General features: G+C 46.3%; 1 protein-coding gene across 7 annotated transcripts in view; it reads right to left on the reverse strand.

Moving 5' to 3' along the window:
* Positions 1 to 24,911, reverse strand: part of ARHGEF11 (Rho guanine nucleotide exchange factor 11) — a 130,505-nt gene that overhangs the window by 51,129 nt on the left and 54,465 nt on the right. For all 7 annotated transcript variants that reach the window (XM_088449645.1, XM_088449640.1, XM_088449644.1 and 4 more), the window contains 13 exons: positions 20,771 to 20,862; positions 17,008 to 17,106; positions 13,097 to 13,146; positions 11,796 to 11,853; positions 11,400 to 11,575; positions 10,963 to 11,034; positions 10,461 to 10,580; positions 10,241 to 10,295; positions 9,706 to 9,782; positions 8,503 to 8,637; positions 8,053 to 8,121; positions 6,381 to 6,482; positions 5,030 to 5,128 (listed from right to left, as the gene is read on the reverse strand). In XM_088449645.1, the coding sequence (XP_088305771.1) occupies positions 5,030 to 5,128; positions 6,381 to 6,482; positions 8,053 to 8,121; positions 8,503 to 8,637; positions 9,706 to 9,782; positions 10,241 to 10,295; positions 10,461 to 10,580; positions 10,963 to 11,034; positions 11,400 to 11,575; positions 11,796 to 11,853; positions 13,097 to 13,146; positions 17,008 to 17,106; positions 20,771 to 20,862 (1,204 nt within the window). The remainder of the gene's footprint in view (positions 1 to 5,029; positions 5,129 to 6,380; positions 6,483 to 8,052; positions 8,122 to 8,502; positions 8,638 to 9,705; positions 9,783 to 10,240; positions 10,296 to 10,460; positions 10,581 to 10,962; positions 11,035 to 11,399; positions 11,576 to 11,795; positions 11,854 to 13,096; positions 13,147 to 17,007; positions 17,107 to 20,770; positions 20,863 to 24,911) is intronic.

Genomic DNA, 24,911 nt, shown 5'->3' on the forward strand with positions numbered 1-24,911 from the left:
AAAAGGAAGCCACTGTCCTGACCCTGTCGGACTGAACCTTTTCAGGTTCACCGGGAAACAAGAGTTATGCCAGAGTAAGTTAATTGACAGGGTGGAATCGACAGACGTCCAACTGCACTGAAAAGGATTCGATCCAGACACTGTCCATAGCAAAGAAAACCCTGGACGAGATGGCCATAGCCACCCGGACAGGGACCGACTTGCCTCCGGAGAGAGCATCATCATTTGAACAGTTATCCGACAGAAAAAACTCATTCCATCTGGAGATGAGCCAATTATGGAAAGGCCTGGAATGGAACTGAGCCCATTCCACCATGCATCCCAGAGTGTAAAGACATCTGTCGACTGCGCAGACAACCATGTACTCCTAATGGAAGAGAGGAGATTCCGTCTTACGCCAGAAGAATTCTCAGATTCTGAGAATCCAGCAGGGATCCTAGATGAAGAATACCCAGAGAGGGATGCAGGGAGGACTTTTTCCCCGTTGATTAAACGTCTGCACCCTGAAGAAGCCACAGTCATCCTGACCTGGCCGTAAAGTACCCCGGTGATCCCGCTAAGAGCAGGAGGCCGTCCAGGTACAGGAGCATTGGGATATACTGAACAGAAGAACTGTCAGAAAATCCAAAACGCTGGTAAACCCCTGTGGGGCTGAGGACAGTCCCAACAGGCAGAGCCCGAAAAATTGTAAGTGTTGCTGTGATACAGCAAACCTCAGCCCATGCTGAGGAAAGGTCTCTGTAAGTACCCGTAGGCACGCGTCCTGTATATCCAGTGATACCATAAAGTCCCCAGGTTCCAAACATCGTATGATGGAGCATAGGGATTTCCTCCTGAGCCCAGGTAGCTTTAGGAACTGGTTCAGGGAATTGAGACAGAGAATAGGCCAAAGAGGACCATTCAGCTACCGCACCAGAAAGAAAGCAGAACAACCAGTCCCTCACTGAGATAGTGGGGATGGCCTAATTAGCTCCGCTTACCGCAACAACTGCATAGCTTTCTGGATCTGTAAGGCCCTTGTAAAGAGGGCGTACCCTCCTACCCACGTAGCCGCGGCAACTTGACACTAATACCGGGCGAACTGAGAAAATCGGTATCTCCCAGTTGTAGGCCTGTCCCGTCAGGCTGAAGAGATATCCGTAGGTTCAGAAGCAGGATCGGCTGGCAGTCCAGGCCTGCTCGGTACTGGATATGTCGGCCCTTGTAGATGCCGACAGTCTACGAAGAAACAGACCTTTAGGCTGACCCAGAGGACAAAAAAGACTTAACAGACTTAGTCTGAGGCCTTGTAGTGGGCATAGCTGAAAGCGGTAAACTTGTCGTTAGTAATACTGCCAATGTTACTACAATCTTGTCAAGGTCAGGACCAAACAATATCAACCCTAAAGATGGTATCTGCACCTCTGCATTCCCAGAGCGCAGCCATAGGGTATTACGGAGGATACAGTCGCAGCCGGAACTCTGAAAGTTAGGAGACTAGTATCCAATATAGGCATTTCCACCTATGACAACAGCATATATTACGTGAGCGACCAAATACATTTGAACCCCCGACGTGTTGGAGGGGAAAAAACGTTACAAATGCATCAACCCAATATGCAATAGTATTAACCAACCATGCTATAGCCATGGTAGGATGGATAACAACTCCTGAAAGCAAGTATACTGATTTCAGGCAGAGTTACCACCTACGGATCCGAAGAATCCGACCACGCAGGAATGGGAGGCGTAGTAACGTCTGTAATCAGACGAGTAACACGCCCATCCCCCCCAGGAGGGGCTCGTGATGACCCTCAGGGAATTTGGGACAGGAGGCCAAACACTGTTGTAACACCTCCTATCTGGCAACAGCCAGAGTCCCGCTATGCGATCCACCCGCTAGTCAGCAACAGGGAACCCGAAGGCACGCAATACTGAGGGTGTATGATACAGGTGCAGGTCAACATTCACTCTAACCAGAATGGACCTGCTACCAGCCCTAAAGCAGGGATAATAATACCTGAAATAGGCTTCCCCCCGTGTAAGAGGGAAAGAGCCCCGAACAGTACCCAGTTCACGGCAGAGCCAACTGGGAAGTAACCACAGGGCGTCAACCACGCCAATTAGCGTTTCGTAGAAAACGACATCCACCCAGGGTGGCTGTTGTGGTAATCCCTGCAAGGGGAATGACAGACTATTGTGGCACCAGGGGGAATTCATATACTGCGAAAAACCCCTGCAGGGAGCGGTAGTCTGTGTCACAGGGGAAGAGAGCAAGAAGCTGCGAGATACCCTGAGATGAAAAGGGCAGTATGGTGAAGTAACCCCAAGTGAGGTACAACAATGGGGCCCGCCCGGCGATCCGCAATTGAGAGGATCCCGAGAAAACAAACCGCCCAAGGGGGTCGTGAAAGAGGCCGGCACCAGATGACGCCACATACAGAACCCTTTATGAGTCAAATCCTCCGCACTAACACCTGCAGCACATGACTTGCAGGATAGTAAAAATGGGTGCAGTATAACGCTCTATCTCCTGGTCAGACATATCTGACCAATCTTGGCGGAAATATTAAGCAGCGCTATACTGGTCCTGACTGATGCCAAAAATTAGCTGCAGGGACCCATTTTCAGCGTATGCAACACACAGTTCCATCTAAAATATGGCAACGTGCAGCACGCAACAGTATGTGACAAACCACACAAATATTAACAAGTATATAAATGTGAGGTCTCAGAACCACCCTAAGTACAGCTGTATTAGGGCAGATAAAGAAAAGGGATAGATATACACTGACAGGTGAGAGAATAAAGTACAGTCAGCACTAGCATAAGTCACATACAATGCAGATATATACATATATACATAAACATGTCATATAATATACTGCACTATTACACTGCATTCAACTGCCCAGATTCAGTGTCTGGGAAGGCTACAGTGCTGTGTACACTGACCTGATGGTGAGGTACGCAGGGGGACTGGACTCACTGCCATCCTGAGGGATTTCTGCTGCACCACAGAGATAAAATGGCCGCTGGAGACCTCAGAGGAAGCGTGGCCCGCGGAGGAAGCAGCTCAGCGACGCCAGACTATGGATACTGAAAGGCGCGCTGAGCTGAGGGGAGGAGCCGCTGTAACAGGGAAGGCTGCCTCCCCTGGCCGGCTATTAACCCCCGGGACGCCGGCTCCCTGCACCGATCGTTAAGTCCCTGGTGGTCTAGTGGACACACGGGGTATGGGGGGCCCGCCGCCACTGCCGGCGCCTCCGGTCTGTCCCCTGAGACCGGAGGCACAGGACTGCATTTGAAATGCGCGGATCACCGCAAGCGGTGATCCGCGACCTTACCTGCTCCCCGTGGATCCGGCAGCAGTCCTGGGCGCCCACAGAGTCCGGCTAGTACAGACTCTGGGGTCCCGCTGAGATCCCCAGATCTGTACTGGCGTCTCAGCGCCAGCGGGGTGACGGAGCGGCAGCTTAGACGTCCTATGGACAGTCCGACGCTGCCGCTCTGAAGAGTCCAAAGTCCATGGAAAAAACTTTGTCCCTAAAAAAATAAAATAAGCTTAGGGGCTGCTAATCAGCTCCCCCTGCGCTAACGGTGACCCGACTCCGGCCGGGCACCAACTTAAACTGAGGTGCCTCTGGCTTGGGGGTGGGGTTATAGGGAGAGTGGACCCAGTGCATCCTGGGAGCTAAAAGCTTTAACTGCGTGGTGCCCGGATTTGGTTCCCAACCTATACCCCAAGGTCAACCCTGTGGACCCCCTATGGACCCTGAAGTAGAAAGAGTGTTTATCACAGGCATCTGGTCAAGGGTAAGTTCTAGAAAGTCATTCTGGCTTCATTGCAATATCACAGCTGGTGTGGAGCAATTGTCCCCCACCATATCACAGAGTGTATCCTTACCCCAATGTCCGATAAGGGACAGAACAAAATCAAAAGTATTAACGAAGTTCAAACGGAACGTGTGATCTGTGCAGGCCCCACGGAAATTAATCCAGTATATAAAAGGAAACCCTCAGATTCAATTATGTATAATGTCTGCCCCCTCCTCTGTCAGGTACATTTATGGACATTAGTACATCGGTATCTGCATATGTCCAAAAAAAAAAAGGGCCGTAACTCACAGCAGCCAATCACATTCTAGCTGCAATTTTTCTGGATGAACTTCGGAAAATGAAAGGCAACGTGATTGGCCGTTACAGCTTACGGAACATTTTTTGCTACGTGTGCATCACTTTCCATAGCTGTCCTGTAATGGTGTGTACAAGAAGAGTAAACTATTGCTAAGTGTTCATGTAATTTTGTTCTGTGAAAGTCTCCAGTCAATATCCTATCATTTCCTTACAGAACAGGAAGTCTGAACTGCATGGCAAAAAAAAGCCCCCTTATCGAAGATAAATAGTTTTAGATAGCAGTCAGACCTCTCTAGGTATATTTAAAAAATCTCATTTAAAGCACTTTTCAATGAACGAACTTGGAAATCACGGTCGATGGTCTTTTAAAGAAATACTTTAGACAGAAAAAAAAAAAAGTTTGAAAGAGCACACCTATACATAATTACAGTATACAGCACCGCCACAGGCTCGTAGGAGGTACTGCAAGCCAGCAAAACCAAGCAAAGCCACTGGAAGTAATCTTTTCTAATGGCTAATGGTAGTCGTTGCAAGACAAAAAGCTCAAATAGCAAAGCTCAGCAAATCAGTCACTGTTGACCAAGCCAGTTTAGTTGTATACACCAAACTAAGCAGAGTGTTATTATTACCTAAGAAACAGCAACTCAGACTGACTTTTAAACTGATGCAGTGGAGTAATGCGGTGCCCTCCCACGCTGGCATCACAGGAATGTGACACACAGACCAGTGGACAGATCTCATGTCTGTCCTATATACTAATTTTTTCAGAATTTTCTATATATTCCTCTCCGATAATAGGTTTAAATATCCTTAAAGTAAGAGATTTGGGATGAAAGGGGTCGTCTGTAATTCAGCCACTATGAGAAGAAACGTGGGGCTGAGGAAGAAGAGAGAGACCTCCATGATAACTCACAGCAGTTTTATCCAAGAAGATGCTCCAGACTTCCTTCCCCAATGAGCAGGAGTCTCGAGCACTCAGCTGCTGGCACACCTCGGCACACAGGTAGAAGAGCTGCAATACAGGAAGGGTACATCAACAGCCGCTACACCTGATCTGATCATGCAATACCACCTAAAGCTGTAGCGCTGCTTCATGCTCGCTTAAAGCGCCGCCATGCTGCAAATATATATTGTATTATACAAGTGGGTATTAAACAACTCACATGGAGCAGGGGAAAAGCAGACATTACAACGGAACATTCAGTTGATTCAAAGCTTCCATTAATAATTACTAACTGTTATTAAAACGCAAAACAATAGGGTATTAATTATGCATTTCTGAGAAACCTCATTTTCCAGCTGCAGAAAACCATTATGTTAATTCAATTTGCTTGGCAAAGCCTTCAGATTACAGCAGCGTATAATGGATGTAATTTTCCATATCCTGCATATGTAGAAACTGCATGTTGCCCTGATTTATATGCTTGATGTCAGTACATTGGTGGATTATATAGGTGTAGACATCCGCTCAGTATGCTGGGGGTAATTCTCCGTATTTTACTGTTCTTATTATGTATGTACAGACGAGTGCACAGTGCCACCTCCCTGGTTCTGTATGAATGGACTGAAGAGCATGTATGTACGGACGAGTGCACAGTGCCACCTCCCCGGTTCTGTATGAATGGACTGAAGAGCATGTATGTACAGACGAGTGCACAGTGCCACCTCCCTGGTTCTGTATGAATGGACTGAAGAGCATGTATGTACAGACGAGTGCACAGTGCCACCTCCCTGGTTCTGTATGAATGGACTGACGAGCACGTATGTACAGAGGAGTGCACAGTGCCACCTCACTGGTTCTGTATGAATGGACTGACGAGCGCCAGTCTTGGTATTTGGTTAGTGCTCCCCTCGAATAGAGGAAAAGCAGAAAAACATGGAAGTGTCATTCTAATACGGTGGCTAATGGGTCCGTATACATAGAGGGAGATGTATCAAACCTTCTAAATAGGGAAGTTGCCCATAGCAACCAATCAGATTATACCTATTATTTTATAGAATATGCCAGATAAATGATAGCTAGCGGGTGATTGGTTGCTATGGGAATCTTCTCAATGTATCCTCTATAGAAGGTTTGATACATATCCCCTTTTACTAATATGTATATAACAGGTGTGGATTACAGCAATGATGCGTGTGTACAAGCACGCGTTGCTTTCTCTGAAAGATGGTCAGGCAAGCCTGTACTGCATGAAATCTCTCCACTCCTTGGACAGCATACAACGCTAACCGTTCTCGCGCTAAGATGCTTGGCATCGTCTTACCAGCGGATTCGGATCAGCTTGGGAAAATATGTATCGCAGGAAAACCCCCATATGAGCTGGCCGAGCCTTCAGCTTCTCCAAGTCTTGGAACAAACCATCACACTGCAGAGGGGTGAATGAACAGGAGGTGAAATATAATATTGGACCTAATCACTGTTAATACAGACAACTGCAATAACAAAAACCACATCATAATCTGTATTGGCACATCTGTCCTTACAGAGCAAAGATAGGACATTTGCCATGGACAGGGCTGGATCCAAAGATTGTCCTCATCAAATTTCTCTCTTTGGTTGGTCAGATGTATCACAAGTTTAGCAACTGGCTCGAGAACAGGCTAAAACGATCGTGTTCCAATTGGGCCATCCTAATCAGTGTCATTTGTGTCTGGGGCCTGTTCGTTTGGGAGGGCTATAAATTTAGGGGGAGATGTATCAAATCTTGGAGACAGCTAAAACTGAGAAGTTGCCCATAGCAACTAATCAGCTTCTAACGGTCATTTCATAGACTCTGCTAGATGAATGGCAGCTAGTAGCTGCTTTTTCTCTCCAAGGCTTGATATCTCTCCCCCTGACAGGCCGATAAGTGTTCAACCTCTGACTGCATTTACCAACATAGGATTATCGTCAGGTACCACATGAAATACGGAGAGGTTGGATATTAAATAAGTATAAATAAATAAAAAGGGACAGCGAAACTCCAGTTCACCCTCTGCCTACAGAGACCACTGTGTGGGCAGATTGCTGAGACCGCAGCTGTAGTGGCTCTGTAATGCCACTTGCCTCTCATTTAACTCATAGGCCGCAGCCTGATGTAAATTAGTGCCACAGCGATGCACTCAGTCCAAGGTCATTTGATTGCCCACAAAATGGCCGCCTGCGCTACGTGTAAGTGACAGGCAGCGCGCATTTCAGGAAAATACACCAAAATGGCAGCACGCAAAAATAGTGCACAGAGAGAACCGAGAATGGGTGGTCCAAAATGCTTCGCATTAATAACGTCACTGCCTGTTTCATACATGTCCCCACAAAGTTATGTGCCTGATCAGGGCCGGCTCTTCATTTGAAAGCACTACTTTTATGTCAGATGTCATGCAGTGGGGTCCCAGTGATTAGCTCCTCCCCTTTACCACTAATCACAGCCGCCATTTCATGTGTAGTCATAGGGTGGCGCTGGAATTTCCTGTGCCCCTTGTGCTATAGGTATGACTCTCTACTGAGTGCCATTACTTTGAAAGAGTTAATGTATGCTCCCAAAAGTGTGGAAAGCTACATAAACAAATTACTTAAAAGTAGGGATGTGCAGGCTCGGAGAGGTTCGAATTTTCCCGCCAAGTTCAGATTTTTCCCGCCAAAAATGGGTTCTCAGAAAGAGGCAAAATGTCATCTTTCATGGACAAACATCATCTTCCATGGACTTTTGTCCAGGAATGATGATGTTTGCCATGAAAGATGACGTTTTGCCTCTTTCTGAGACCCGATTTTTGCCAGGAAAAATCCGAAATTGGCGGGAAAATTCGAACCTATCCGAGCCTGCACATCCCTACTTAAAACATACAGAGACAGTCTGGTTGTTAACAATGCGATACATGGATGAATGTAAAATTCTCACAGGTGCCGCACCACAGGCCGGAGTAATACACAATATAACTGAACACAAACAGGCTCATCACCTCAGTTATATCATATCCATGGTCATAATCCTCTTCGGGGCCTATGATCGGAGGTCTTGAGTTGTCTACCTAAAGAGATAAAGTACTGTTTATTCCTGCTGACCTGACAGCAGTGCCTCATTTCACCAATTTCAGCGGCAAATTATAATTTGTCAAAATACATAAATACATCCAGGATAAATCTAAGTAATACAGAGTGTCGTGTTTTTGCTGGCACTAAGCCAAAATCTAACGGTGCACCACCCACCGTGGCACCGCACGAGAGAGGAGGGGGCCTGCATTGAGTCTGCACGGGCCCCCTCCTCTGTCAAACCTGCCCTGCTCCTTAGTCAATAGGAACATGAGGTAGAAACTTTGAAGAAAATATTAAATCGTAAAAAATTCAGATTAAACAGAAAATAAGCATTAAAACCATTCATTTCCCACCCCCCTTCCCAAAGTGCTCTGTACCTGCTCTGTTCCTGGAATTAATACGGTATCTGAGCCCTGCCGCCGATGCTGGAAGATTCTTGTAGAGATGACTGGAGAGGTATGAGAGCTATCTAATCCCAGGTCAGACAGAACGGAGTTCCGGTTCATGGAATACTGGGGAAAGAGGAAACATTCTTTATAATAGGAGGCCATGACATCTAGGTGCTCTTTGGCTACCCCACAGCAACCAATCAGATCCCTGCTTTCATTTTCACACTGCAACAGAAAAATGGCGTCTGTGTGTAAAAATACCCCAGCAGCCATCTTAGGCTATATATTCCTTTTTCCATTACACCTGGGCTTTGTAGTTGCACAGCCCAGAACCAGCCAAGTATCCCAAAACACTCACCCAATGACCTTCTCTGTAACTGCCATCATAATGACGGGTGGTAGGAAATTTAAGACATGCTCATCACTGCTGGGTATTATCACAGATTTACTGACACAAATTATCCTTTAGACAGGAATATTACAATACAGGCAGATATTTATTATAAAATGACATTTTGGGCCTTATTCTGAGTAGGCGGTAAGTGTATCAGTCCACGTCAACCAGGATTACTGCGTTATGCTACTGCGAGTAACCGCCTGTCTCTGAGGGTATACGTGTGGCTTCGTGCGTTTGGTCGGACCGCCCACTCGTCATCGCTCCTATCGGTACTTGGACCCATTCCCATGCTGGGCGCAATAGATGCGTCTGATAAAAGATGTCCCACCTCTGTGAAGTTGAGCTACACGGCCATGACACTCCCACGAGGTGCAAGTGTACCGCGGCCCTCCTCATGGTAACCGTGAGTTGCCGTCCGGGAACAGCCATGTCCAACTCGCGCAGAGCTCCTTGCCCCTGCAGATGCTTTGTGCGTCGTACTGCTGTTATTGAAGCATGCGCAGTCTGTGGTAATATCGCGAGATGGATCCGGCTCCGAAACAGGCGATTTATATTTATTTTTGACAGCAAAGAAAAACTGAACAAAATCTAACTCTCAGGGGTAAATTTACTAAAGTGAGAGTTTTTAGAAGTGGAGATGTTGCCCATAGCAACCAATCAGATTCTAGATATTATCTTCTAGAAGCTGCTAATTAAATGTTACGTAGAATCTGATTGGTTGCTATGGGCAACATCTCCACTTCTAAATCTGTCACTTTAGTAAAATGACCCCTCAGTCTCCTAGGTCTCCTCACCTCACTAAGAGACGGGATTCTTTCCGTGCCAGAGTCCAAGCCGCTGTCGCCATCTTGTGAATCCATAGACAGCCGGCCTAGACAGAGCAGAATGTGCGTGGTAATATGGGATACAGTGTAATAACAGGCAGTAACATTATTCCGTATTGGAGGCTTTTACAATTTGTCACGAAAACGGGGACAACTGGTCACATGACCTTATTTACTAACCCACACAGACATGTACTGTAGCCCCTATATTGCAATATTTGTCATACATTAATATATGCCTAGATCTAGTTTTCAGATTATTACTTTACTAATTATCTAGGGAAGTCGGTCCTGCTCCAGCTTACAAAACGAGAATGGGCCCACACTGTACTTAATGTATACAAAAAAGTTTTTAGAGGAACTTGGTACCTGTAAAAATTTGATTCCAGGCTAGGGGAGTCTTGGATTACGAGCCTGTTCGTCATGCTGCAAGCTACAAGCTAATGTTTTACAAGCTAATGTTGTACACTTTTCCCGCGGGTTACCACTTTCATACATAACTTACCTTCTACTACTTTATAGACTATGGAGCTACAGTCACTGTAAGATCGCAATATATCCTGCAAAACAGACCAGAAACATTGTGTCATTGTTGGGAGTGGAACACAGGGGCACAGGATACAAAGTGACCCACAGAATAACTTTTCCAGATTTAGACAAATGACCCTGTGGACACCTGTGGGGCAGACCTGTCCGGAGCTTCTCTGGTAGCTGCGTGTACTTACCGCAGGCCCAGATGTTTCCTGTCTAATCTTCAACTGCAGCTGATAGACCCTCCGCCTGGCCCCCTCTATCTGCTCCTGAAGGCTGGCGTTTGGGGTCCGGTTATAAACTTCACACAGAGTCTGCAACATAGGGAATAACATTTCTGTACTGACTGCACGAACCATGAAAAAAGGAACTTTAATAAAGACTCATTTATTTCCCAATGGTATTTCAGAAAAGAAAGGCGCCCTTTTACTTATTATCGCACCATTCAGGTGCCACTCTCATTTTAACATACGTACTCGTATGTTGATACAGAAGTTGGTTAATATTAATAATAGCTGTACCATTATTAAGCAGCAGTGTTTTTATGTCCTACGTACTCAGCGACTTCTTATGGATAAGCCACAATTCTAATCAAAGGCACAACAAAATGATGTGCCAGTCCGTCCACCCTACAGCAATCAGAGAGGCAATAGAGGCCTGGGGAGGAGCGAGGCGGATCAGGGCCTCCGTTCCTACCTGAAGCTCGGACTCCTCTTGTTTCAGCATGTTGCGCAGGATCTGAGTTGCGTGTTTTTGAACCTCGGGATCCTAGAAGAGCAAAACAAAAGCGTGGTAAATACTGCACATTAGAAGAACACGCTACCTGGGATCTTGTCCATTTGTTGACATTCAGATTGTCGACATTCTAAAACGTTGCCATTTAACAAGTCAACGACAGAATGTTGACAAACTGTTTTTTTTCTTCATTTTGGGGTTAGGCAAAAGAGCCCGTATGCCGACATTCTGGAGTCGACATTTTAAATGTCCACATTTTGAACATGTGGACATTTTAACCGTCAACATTTTAGCCATGTAAAACACATTGTTTGACGTCTTAAAGTTCATGTCGACATTTTGACTGTCGACTCTCCATACCACACCCCAGCATCCACCCTATACCCTCGGCTCCCTACCTGTAGTGGTTTAGGTCCGGTGATTCGCTGGGGAGGCGGCAGCGGAGGGGGCGGCGGCACAGGAGAGGACAGTGTGTTCCGTGGAGACACTGAGGAGCTGAGGTCATGATGAAGCCCAGACATAGCCATGGATGGTGGAGGAGAACCCAGCAGAGTGAGCGCAACGTACGTTCCAGCTGGTTCAAAAACAAAAAGATAAGAACACGTTAACGTGGCTGCGACAAGGACACGTAGGCATCTGCCGGTGGCCACTCGATGATTGCAGGATGAAATTGATTTGCTGCATTTCTCAACTCTGTGCTCTACAGGTGAAGGATGAACCCAGTACTATTTGCATAAAGCCCATAATACCAGGGATGAAGATGTTTGTTCTACGTATCTTAAGCCATTACTCACACTTGATGAGCTTGACCACCTCGATGTGAGAGCTGTTAGCCACCAGCGTTCCATTTACCTGCAAGGGAACAAGCAACTCGTAATGTCTGGTAGTATGTTCAACCTCTGACCTTCTACCCGATAGAAAGGTCACAATAATAAAGTGATGAAATTAGCAGCCATCTTTAGACACTCGCTGTCTTAATTAAATTGCACCTTAATATATCAAGGAGAGTGCAGCCTAGCAATATACATAGGGGGCGATTCAATTCAGCGCAATCTGGAGCTATTTAAGTCAGACTAAAGCCACTTAAGTCAGAGAATGCCGGTTAGCGTGACTAAAGCTGGGTGCTTGGTCGCACTAACTGGCACTCTCCGACTAAAGTGCCGACCGCGAGGCTGTTAGTGCCGCGCTAAGCTGAAATAAAAAACGGATCACGGCCGCCACTTTACTGGGAAATTTTTTAGTCGGGCTATCAGCGCGGTGAATTGAATAGCTCCAGGAACTCCTTCCTGGGGCTTTTCAGCATCATGCTGAACTGAATCGACCCCATTGAAAGCAATATACCCACAGACTGACAGGCTGATGTCTCACCCATAATGGTGCAGCTTACAAAACCGCTCTCACTACAGTGTGTAATCGCTGTCTATGTGCCTGATTCAGAGCCGCTCGCTCTGAATCAGGGCCGGGCTTTTTTTTTTTTTTTTTTGGAGCGGCCTCTTGGCCGCTCGCATAGCTGTGGGTCACCACCCACAGCAATTGCACGCGGCCAGGATGATGGTTGCGATGGTAAGACCATCGCGACCATCGGGCTTGCTATGGGACCCTTGTGGTAGGGTCTCGCCCATCGCAAGCCCCAGAGAGCTCTCCACTGACATCACTTGTAATGTCAGTGGGGCCACCCCCAAACGGCAGGCGTTCTCATGGGAATGCCTCTGTTTGGGCAGCCAACCCCCCCCCCCTACCCGGCCCGCCCACCAAACGGGGCGAGCTGTCACTCAACATCGACAGCTCACCCCCTTTGGTGCGAGACCCGGAGCGACGGAGTGCCCGTCGCTAGCCGGGTCTCGCGCATGCGCACGATGGAGCCGACTCCGTCGTGCGCATGCGCTGTGGGCCACCATCGACCCGGTTGCGAGCGCTCAGCGCTTGTGACCGGGTCTGAATCAGGCCCTATGTCCAATGGGTCTACGATGGAGGAGACTAGAAAAATATTAATTCACAGAACTGCCTGACCCGCAAAGCATGCGATCTAATACAAAAAAGTGGAAACCGTAAAAAAATAACAAATGTCCTCCAAATGATGGATTACAAAACTCACCTTCACAATACGGTCGCCCTCTTGTAACCCCGCCCGCATAGCCGCACCCCCTGAAACGTGAAACGGAAGAGCATTAGTAACGGCAGATCCAAATGGCTTACACACGTTTCACGAATGTAATCCCGGAAAAGGTCTGTTCAGGCCATTGTCACAGACTGGGTTTTTCTACGTATATATTTACAAATTATTTTCAGCTCAAGGTGATGACAGCAAACTGGACGCACAAACTTACATAACAACTATAGGATATAATTAGCATCGGCCTTTAGAAAACGACACCCCCTTTTGGCTCACTTACATACAATTTGACAATTTACTGGTTTACAATCAATATTCATAAAATGTATTATTCATCTTTCTTTTTAAGCAATTTATCTTTTGTAAAATAATCCCAGTTGCATCACTCCCTTGATGGTTTAAAATGCAGCAGAAACTAGGATTGGGCAGACTGCCAGTCAGGTTCATTGTTCTGCGGATTACATCGCTCCCAGCACTGCAACAAACTGGTTTATACGGGAGCACAGCAAGCGCACACATTAACTGTGTGTTACATAGAGGTAACTACAGAGGCAAAACAATGGGCGCTGTGAGGGGGAGCGGTCGTAGAACCTCTGCAGAAGCAGTCATACAACACGCCACCAAAAGGGAAAAAATTAATAACAAGAAGGCACAACACCAACAACAAAAATAATAATATTGTTATTATTACTGTTATTGTTTATTATTGTTATTACCACTATTATTAATTTTGTTGTTACTTTGATTATTATTAACAAAATTAATAATAAACAGTAATAAAAAACAAAACAATAATAACAGTAATAATAAACATAATAATAATAAAAATAATACCAATAATAATAAAAATATGTTTATCATGGATACAATTAATTGGAGGTTTGTATAAGCAAACAGAGGTCATTTTTATCATCATTATTATGGGCCAGATTCTGAGGTGCAGCGACCAATAATCTTCCCATGGAGACGACCACTGGCTGCAGCGTTAATCTGTCTCGGTGCGTCTTATAGATGCACCACCTCTGCACCACCAGTCGCGCCGTCGAAGCTTGCACCAGCCCTATGGCAGGCGCAACTACTCTGTCTGAACAGGACATTCCGTGTCAGCGCTATGGTGTCTTTAGACGCAGTCTCTGTCCACAACACGCCCGCGTCTGCCAAACTACCCTGTTATCTCCCGTAAACGCCCATTGAAATCCACGGCTCTTGCGCCCAATTTGCGTCTCCCAGCAGTAACCATCTGAACGCATGCGCAGTGCGACTCGGGAGCAGACGCAGTACTACAAACATCGGCCAACTGCGTAAATATCGGCATTGCGTGCATTCAGTGTCTACCTCTAAGCTAGGTCCTATATTTGTAGGTAGAACCCAGTGTGATACAATGGAGTATTTTATCAATACGGTAGACAAATAAATTTTGTTATAATGCTTTAATGTGTGTTTGGGTAATGCGTAAACTATTATAATCTATTATTTAGCATGTAAGTTTATGTTTTACAGGAAAATGTAGTGAATATGGCAATATTGGGCTTCATTTGTATTTTAGTTTTCCTTTGGATCAATAGCAACAAGCTATTGTGGGCCTGATTCTGAGTTGGAAGCAACGGAACTCGTGTACGCATCTTTTGGCAGACGCACGCCTGCGACTATCTCCAAATGCCGCTACAAAGTCCTTCCTTGGTGTCCATCCCTATGTAAGAATGGGCAAGGACTTTCAAAGGGTATTGCAGATTTATAATAAATACCTTCAGATGTGTTTATAAAAGGACTGTAACATTTATTTTGGGACCAAGCGCACATTAATGACGTCATAATAACCACGCTTCCAATTATCTCACCCTTACTACCAAAACAGTCCCTTAAAATAGATTAACATAGCTCATTATGAATAGTAGGAGAGATTGAATGCAGGGAAGGCCTTCGGAAGATGGTCATCAAATCGTGGCGGTGATACCGCCATCGCAAGGCAACCATCAAGGGCTTAGCCATCGATGGTTCAATTGTGTGCATGCGCCCTGGAAACTCGCGCATGTGCAAATCTGCTGTGCTGCATATGCCGTTTCCAGATGTCCGCAGCGGAATTTAGTTAATGCAGCCATCGGATGAGCACGCAGGAGGCGTGCGATGGTTAGCAAGCACCACAAACCCGGCATCAAAAGAAAAAGCGTTTTCCAGTGATCCGGGAACATCGATGGTTGCTAACCATCAGCTACTGATGTACATCCCTAGCTGAGCAGGAGATAAAGGGACTGAACACAAGTCCATTTGCAGAGCATATCTTGTTGTGTGTTCGTTCTGCGCAAGCCTCAAAACCAGCCTTATAAACTACGCCCCATTCTTAGAAAAAAACTGGATGCATGTACACTTCTTACATAGGCAAAGGTCAGTGACGGTATACCAACAGAATATGGCGCTAAGAAGCGTTGTGCGCACTACTATGCAAGTAGTTTTCAGGAGGATCTTTTGCACTTAGTACAGGGCTGGCCCATGCGCACTCGGATTTGCCTTCCACTCTGACCAACAGGGATTATGGGGGAAAGGAAGTCAAACAATGGCACTGTACTGAATGGGGAGCTCTGCGTGCAGTCATTTTAAGCACCAAGCTAAACACTTTGTGAAGTTATATATCAAGAACCTGTCTGTACATTCATCACTTCATATTTACATTCTGTAAAAGCACAGACAAAATATAGAAGGGTAGATTACTTTTGAAGGCAAATGTTTGCAACCCGTCTTTGTTGGTTAACACACAGGAAAGAATCCAAAATAAGAGTATTGTATTGAAGCAGACGAGAGTTTTCGGTCAGGCCAGATAATCACCGGTATTTGGCGTCCATGTGCAATTAATGTCATGGTCAGTATAATCTAATATGAAGTGTCGTGTGACAGAGCTTACAGAGCCGAGAAAATCAATTCTGTTGAGTCCAGCACCAAACATTACATAAAGTAAAGATAACCCTAATCTCCTACATACACCAATAATACAAACATTGGGGCATATTCAATTAGCCGTGAAAAGTCCCACAGTTTTCGCCGACATCGCTGGTTTTCAATCTGAAAAAGTATCGCGCGCGTCCCCGCTTATCCCAGTATTCAATCAGAAATCGTTGAAAACAGGACCCGCCGAAACTGTAATATGCGAAAAGTGCTGTCAGATTTGGGGAACTCAGCCTGACACCCCCCCCCATCACTCTAGATACCCCCGAATAGCCATACTGAAGGTATTTGGGGTACTTAAATGCTCTCAATAGCTGCTATTTCGCTGTTTTGTATAAGTGGTGAAGAATAGCATTTAGCAGGTTTTTTTGCTCAAAATAAGTAGTCCCAGCAAATTTGGGGTACCTGAAAATGGGTGCAAGCATATTTTTAAGTTGCTAAAGTGTAGTTTTAGCAATCATTAAAAATCCACCTTCCACAAGCTCCTGCAAACTTAAAAACACCTTTGGCATACTGGGGGACCCCCCTGGAGTCTATTTCACTACTTTTTAAGTTTGTCCCCCAACTTTGGACTTTTTCGCCCCCAAAACGGAAATCGATCTAAAGACTATTTAAAACTTTTCTTTTGTTTTAACGCAGGGGGTTCCCGTAGCTTTGCACCCCAAAACCCCAATTCTGCCATTTTTTTTCGATACCTAATCATAGGCGAATCTTTTTTGCAGGTCCCATTGCATTGCGTTTCCACACCGGCGAAAAGTCTTTGGAATTGAATACGGAGGAAACTTTTCGCATGGTGAAATGACGTCACCGGCGATACTTTTCCGCAGAAACTGACTTATCGCGGCTAATTTAATACGGCCCATAATGGACATGGCAGTCTATATAATACGTAAGTTGCCAGTAGGAACACAATAACCGCCAAAGTCAAAATGTATCAACATGAAAGGTTCACTCACCTGGGCGCACCGACTGGACAAGGACAATTCGGTCCCCGCTGACTGTGAAGCCAAATCCATTCTGGTCCCTCTGTACAACCACGCAGCGCTGAACCAAGCCTACAACAAGATACGATAACGATAAAGAAGAGAGGAACAATAATAATAAACCATACTAACCAGCCAACTATTGTATAAGACATGACACACTTCCCATGCTGGCCACTGAGGGAGCTGTAGACTAATGGCAGAACTGGACTGTATTTCAGCGCAGCAACAGCCAGATTGTTTTGGTCGGAGTACAATAAATCAAATAATTAGTACTACAGAGCAATGTATGTATTTATCATCACTGAATGAGCATTTTTCTCAGCTGTCCAGAAAAAAAAAATCATTATCTCTTTTTCAAAACTCTCTGGAAGGTGGTTCAGTATGGTTGCCAGTCACACAATCTCGTCATATCATGCGAAGGCAGAGGGGAAAGGGGGAGGCGGAGGAAAGATTTTACTGTACACAGAGCAGATGTAGCTCAGAGGGGCATTCGAAAGCCCCACAGAGCACTAAAATTGTGTGCTACGTGACTGTGGTTGCCATGGCAGGCTATGACACTGTGCCAAATTCATTATTAGCAGCATGAAGAAGCCAACAGGATCTGAATACAGAATGGATGTGGGGAAGAAAGGACAGTTCAGAGTCTAGGATGACCTCCCTGGGCAGCGAGCCTGAGGGGCAGGGATTATTATTATAGTAGTGTTGTCAGACAAATATCTGCCAGGTAGATTCTGTCAGCTGTGGGAATTAGTTAAAGATTAGTCAAATCGCCAACATTTAACATGGCAAATGTCTGCAATCCGGCGTCGGGTCGCAGAACATTGATGGTGGGCGATCGGAAGTTTCCGATCGTATCCCTGCATCGCGACGATCCGTCGCAGATGGATGGCCACCTTTAGTTCTGTACAGGGAGATCATTCCCTTACAAGTAGAATGGCAAGAGAGGGGACCCTTTGTTGGAGGTGTGTAATGGACAAGCATTAACCTTGTTTGGTAAAGTCAGTGGGAAATTGGAGACCTGCTTGGATCCAGCTGGCAGCAGGTTGGGATTGCTCCAGATGAGAGCCATAGTACAGATATATGACAGTTTCAGCAAATCCCAAATTTGTGGGAGTGACTTAGAAGCAGGTGGCCTAAGGTTTTTGAGTAGACCCAACAGGGAGGATATGTTGGCCCAAATGACATACTTAGATGCAATACCTAGCCAGCGGGTCATGTCTGGGGAGTATGGTTCTGCTATTTGGGAGGTGCAGAGCTAAATAATACAGTTTTAGGTCAGAGAGGCCCCTTCCAACTGTAGTCTTGGGATTCTTTAGTATGTCGTAGGCCAATCTTGGAGGGCTGCTGTCCTAGATGAAGCCTATGGGGGGTCCAATTAGCAGCGCTAAAGTAGCGCTGCTAATTGATCACGGTGGAACTATCCAATTAGCCCCGAAGTGCCGCCTGATGCCAGCACTTACCAAGGATACTTATTGTGACGTGTCCCGAAAATAATCCACGTTTAGTGCCTTTTTTTTCACCACCTAAATTGCGAAAACACATAGGCCCGCGAGCTTATCGCGGGTCCTATGTGTTTTCGGGAGAATTATCCTAATAGGATAGGGTGAAAAAAAACATTGTCGAAAAACGGGTATAGTCACCGTTTTTCGTCGAACGCGACTATCCATTAGCGCCCAAACTATGTCCAGGGCTAATTGGATACCACCCCTATGAGAGCCATTCACATGTTACTTGATAAGGAGACCTAGGAGTCTGGAAGAGGTACAGCCATTTAGAGATGCTGCTATGGTCCTGTCCATCCACAATATTAGCAGACGACTCCAGGTTAAATCCATCAGAAGTTAGGTAAAGTCTGCAGTAGGTTTCCTGTATTATTAAATAACATCTTGATGTTAAAAGGACCCCTCCCCCCAAATATATATATACACATTTTTACGGTTGGCGTTTGAAGTTGTAGCTTGATTTAAGGGGTTTGCAGTTAAGAGAGGAGACTGCATGGTACCCGATTATTGACCTTCCACATTGCGGTGAAGCAACTCTGTAGAGGTTCGGCAGAGAATTCTTAGTGGATACTAAGATATTGTTATTATTACCATCAGCATTATCATTCCTTATCTGAACTCCTCAGATGTTAAGATCAGACCCTGTAGTTCAAATCTGCAGCGCAAAGATCAATGGGAAGAGCGGGCAGCAATATCTAGTGTTCATTCTGGAACCCTGCACCTGTCACCACCCGTGCAGTTCCTCTTTCCTATCTGGGGTGTCGCTCCCTGCTCTGGTGCTTCTAGCACACTCGGCTGATGCAACAAACTGCTGATATACAGAGCAGAGTGTGCTAGTAGCACCAGAGAGCGACACCCCAGATAGGATAGAGGAACTGCACAGGTTGTGGCATGTGCAGGGTGCTAGAATAAACATTAAATTCAGTAACGCGAGTTAACACAGATGGTGATAGAGCCAGGGTAGATACATTTGGGTACCATTCTAAATCATAGAGAGGATACGGATATCCAAAAACATTTAAGCATTTATCAGAAAATTGGTATAGAAAGAGGAGAGGACCTAGGACAACAGAGGAAGTGTTTGTGCGAAGAGAGTGTAGGCTAGACACTCAAGAAGTTTGGAGGGCCATGGGCGTTGAGAGATGGGCATGTAATCTGAGAGGGTGTTAGGGTTAGAATAGGAGTAGTCACCACACGCCTGAAAAATGGTGGGAAGATACCAGTAGAGAGAGACAGGGGGGTGAGTGAGTGGTGAGGGACAAGTTCAAGTAGAGTAGAAAAATTAAAGTAGACCCGTCATCTTCATTTATCGGCTTGAATGAAGAGAAGGTGACACAGAGAGGTACGAGCCCCAAACTCGTATTAAAATACTGAAGGTTTTATCTTTGGTGGAAGATGTTCCTGTGGGATAGGGTTTATCCGTTACACACTGCGGGCAGCAATGAGTGATACTATACATAATGTAGCTGTGCCATATTTATTTATTACCAGTTATTTATATAGCGCACACATATTCTGCAGCTACAGAGAATATTTGGTCACTCACATCAGTCCCTGCACCAGTGGAGCTTACAGTCTATATTCCCTATCACATGCTCACACACACATACTAGGGTTAATTTGTGTTGGGAGCCAATTAACCTACCAGTATATTTTTGGAGTGTGGGAGGGAACCGGAGCACCCGGAGGAAACCCACGCAAGCACAGGGAGAATTTATCATGCGCCCTGGCAGAAACCCCAGTGTGCCGAGGTTTGTCCCCCCTCGCCGGCAGTCAAAATGCCGGGGGGACAGACTCCAAGTTTAGGCATATGATCCAAAATGGGTCCAGCGTAGCCTCTTGGGCTATGTAGGTCTCCCATCAGCCATCCCTGTAGTCCCCTTAGTAGGCTATGGTGATGCAGTAAACTGCAAAAACATAGGAACTGCAAGAGAACGTCTACATTCTCGGCGGTATCCCTGTTACATAAGAGGAAGTGATGATAGAGAGTAAAAGCCAGGGAAAAGTTATCACTGCTTCATAAATAGACCTCGAGGAATGAGAACAATAAGTGCACTGCTTTAGTCAAACACATGTCCAGAAAGGAAAATGTATTTCCTCTTGAGATGAAAACCAGTGATTTCTTATTACACCACCAATCGTTCCTAATAACTATTGCCTGCAATACACTAGAAACGAGTAGCTCCTATGTGATTCTGCCTGCACGCAAGGCGGGTAAGTCACATGGTTACCTGTTGACTCGTTGTAGTCCGATGTTTGGCGCTGGTGTCCAGGCGACCTTCGTTCCGACGCTCCGTCACTGACAGAGGACAGGCTGCTCAACCTGCAACCAAGACAAGGAATGAATTAGCCTCTTCAAAGTTTACACATAAAGTATATTTTCTGCAATGAACACAAATATGTGAGCGTAAAAAAAATATATATTAAATAGGATTGAACAGCCATTGTGTAAAAATCCCCAGCTTGCAAACAAACTGCAATGCAGCGTATTAAATCACTCGGATACAGTGTCCTATTAATGATAAGGTGCCTACATACACACTAGACTATTTTTTTGCACGATTTGGCCGATTTGGAGCGACAAATTGTGCAAAACATGTAGCGTCCACGAACGAGAACGGTCCCACGGGTTGTTTGTCGAAACCTCAGATCTTACCTACATGCAGTAAGATCTGGCAATCTCGTTAACCAGATTAAGGTCGTTGGTCAGATTGCAGAATTTCACACACAATATCGTATGTCTGGGAGCGCCGCGGAGTTGCCGGGGAGATGAAGGGAAATCGCTGACGACATTGCACGGTTTGCGAGTCGCCTAGTGTGTAGACACCTTTAGCCAGAGAGTGACTCAGTGATGCTAGTGGTTCCTAAAAGTATGGACAGATACACAGGGGTGGATGTATCAACAGTGCATCGGAAGAATTCAGTAAATCATAAAGCTGACTTATATAAGAAAAACAAGCAATTGCATAACAGGATTACCACATGCATGCTATACGGAAGGCAAATATAAAAAGTGAGGCCCTAGAACGGGTATATTTTGACATTCTGCCCTAATATTCCCGTTACACATCTCCTCAATGCCAAACCCTTCACACAAGGCGGGTACCCGCTGCCAGAACATAACGCAATACAGCTGCCCGCCGTACAGCTTAAACACTTCAAAAACTTGCAACCACAGTTTTGTTTTTCAAGCGTAGAAAAGATGACCTGTTGGTGCCGCCATTACCACAAACACTGCTTGCAAAATTCGTAAAACGTAAGCTTTATATACTAGTTTTTGCAGCAACTGCCTTATCATTTCCAAAATATAATAGGGTAGGAGGCTCTAGTCTTTCCCGAAACTGCGGGATAGGTAAGTTACCAACAAGTAACTTACCTATCCCGCAGGAAGATCTAGACATTAAAAAATACTTTCAAAAGAAAAAAAAACAAAAACAAAATATATTAAATCAGTGAAGATGAAAAAGACACTTGTCCATAAGCTTCAGTCTCTGACAGGATTTCAGTTTTGCATTGGACCAACCACTAACGTGCACTAATAATACCAGCAGGTAATGTACCATACATATGAGGGCATTCATACAAGCTCAGAATGCATTCATTCCTCACAATAAACCCATATTCCTAAAGAATGCTGAAGTGATGACATCAGAAGTAACCTCTAATGACACAGAACGCCAGAGCTCTGACCTTGGCTTTCATAGGAAAATCACACAGTAGCTTGTACTCGACCTAACTGTAAAAAAAAAAAGCCCTTCAGAGACTGACAAAAATGCTTTTTCTCTCAGCGTGTGTGTGTGTGTGTGTGTGTGTGTGTGTGTGTGTGTGTGTGTGTGTTACTCATTTGCATGTACCAAAATTGCAAGTGTACAAAAACACTAAACATAAAGAGGTGGATGTATGAACAGCTGAGCCCCACCATGGGGGGCCAGCCTTCGTAGCAGAGCCCCACCTTGGGGGGCCAGCCTTCGTAACAGAGCCCCGCCCTGGGGGCCAGCCCTCGCAGCCGAACCCCGCCCTGGGGGCCAGCCCTCGCAGCCGAACCCCGCCCTGGGGGCCAGCCCTCGCAGCCGAACCCCGCCCTGGGGGCCAGCCCTCGCAGCCAAGCCCCATCCAGGGGGGCCAGCCCTCGCAGCCAAGCCCCATCCAGGGGGGCCAGCACTCGCAGCCAAGCCCCATCCAGGGGGGCCAGCACTCGCAGCCAAGCCCCATCCAGGGGGGCCAGCACTCGCAGCCAAGCCCCATCCAGGGGGGCCAGCACTCGCAGCCAAGCCCCATCCAGGGGGGCCAGCACTCGCAGCCAAGCCCCATCCAGGGGGGCCAGCACTCGCAGCCAAGCCCCATCCAGTGGGGCCAGCACTCGCAGCCAAGCCCCATCCAGTGGGGCCAGCACTCGCAGCCGAGTCCCATCCAGGGGGGCCAGCACTCGCAGCCGAGCCCCATCCAGGGGGGCCAGCACTCGCAGCCGAGCCCCATCCAGGGGGGCCAGCACTCGCAGCCGAGCCCCATCCAGGGGGGCCAGCACTCGCAGCCAAGCCCCATCCAGGGGGGCCAGCACTCGCAGCCAAGCCCCATCCAGGGGGGCCAGCACTCGCAGCCGAGCACCATGAAGGGTCCGGCACACACAACTAAAGCTGGGTACACACTATAAAATGACAAGCGATGCGACAGTCGTCCCAATTTCACCAAGTCCCAGAACACAAGATATAGAGCGTACACACTATGCAGTCTTCCGAACGACGGTACAATATATTGTGTTGCATGATCGGATCAAAATGATTGTTACTGCTGCGTGCATACATACAACACGATGTGCAGCACAGCAGATGGGACAACGCGATGAACGACAGCCTGGAACAATGGATCAGGTGTACACACAATACAATGAGAAAACATCTTTCCTATCCACGTCGAAACGATATATTGGACAATACGCCATGTACTGTGTGTACCCAGCACCATTCTGATCGTCAACACACACACAATTGAGATCCATTTTGGGGGCCATTCGGGCACAGAGAGACCCAATCTGCTGATAAGTTTGCAAAGCACCATTCCAGTAATGTGTTCACAGACCCGATCCACATTCTGGTGAATTCTACTCTACCCAATACTTGCAAATGATAAATAGAAGACGTTTGCTTAACGGAGATCGCTCAACTTCTCGTCACAGATAAAACATTAATAAACAAGCTACAGCTAAAATGTGAAAGTAAAATAGAGAACCTCACTCAGCAGACCGTTTTGCTCATAAATCTAAGATTACAGCCGTGCAGGAGAGCAGGATAAACTATACATTATTTAAAAGCCATTAAACGGCAATCATCATGGGAGATATTACAGCAATAGTGGGACCAGCCAATAGAGATAAAGGAAGTCAGCAGATGCAGAGAACGGGTTAAAGGGAGCAGACGGGCTGGCGTGACGCCTCGATAAACCCAGACGCTTAATATTTTCTGGGCTCAGCAAGGATTCTACAGCAGTTGCAGCTTTACTGAAGGTGCAGCGAGGAAATCAAAGGGAGGAACTGAGGGGGCGAGGGAGGTTGTGGGAAAACCAGAGAGAACTTGGGTGATGCCCAAATTGAAATGACCGCTGACACTGCCCCGGTGACTCCTTGGGAACTGAAAAGATCTGCAAGATACTGATACCAGATACGTCGAACTGCCCGAATCACACTAGTTCAACTACAGGCACTAGCTAAAGCATTTCATATGGGAGGTGGACGTCCTAGACTTACCAAATGAACACTGTACCCATATTCTCCTTAAAGAAAGATCATCCAGCCCCCTTAAAGATTGTAAGCGTGCAAGCAGGGCCCTCTGTCCTGTCTCTCTGCTATTACCCACAGTCTCATTTTATTACGGTAATGTTCACACTTGATTAAGTGCATACTCACTTACCAATCGTTCAGCCGATGTGTCTGCGCTGACATCACAACTGTGCGGGCATTTAAATGCCCGCCCAGTTAAGATGCCAGTCACCGGCACGTCCGTGCAGCAAGTGTACAGACGGTAGGCGGGTTGCCCGAACACATAGCCAGACTTACCGATATATCTGCAAGATATAAATCGGCATCAGCTGTGCTGCCGGGACGATGCGATAGGTCCGTGAACGATGTAGTCTGTATACACCCATCGATGCACTTCAGATATATCGTCCATTTAATGAAAAGGGCGATATACCCACGAGTGTACCCAGCATAATGCTTGTCCTGTCTTCCCCGCGCATGTTCAAGATGGAACAGACCATGCTAATAATATTATTAATATCAGGGACCACTGACCACTAATTGGTGTCTGGAATTTGCCTAAACATCGGTCATCTCTAAACTCTGGAAAAGGATTAGGACAGAAGTCTGCAACTCCAAGC

The sequence above is a fragment of the Taudactylus pleione genome, unplaced genomic scaffold, assembly GCF_031769625.1.
Source record: "Taudactylus pleione unplaced genomic scaffold, aTauple2 ptg000490l, whole genome shotgun sequence".
Classification (NCBI taxonomy): Eukaryota; Metazoa; Chordata; class Amphibia; order Anura; family Myobatrachidae; genus Taudactylus; species Taudactylus pleione.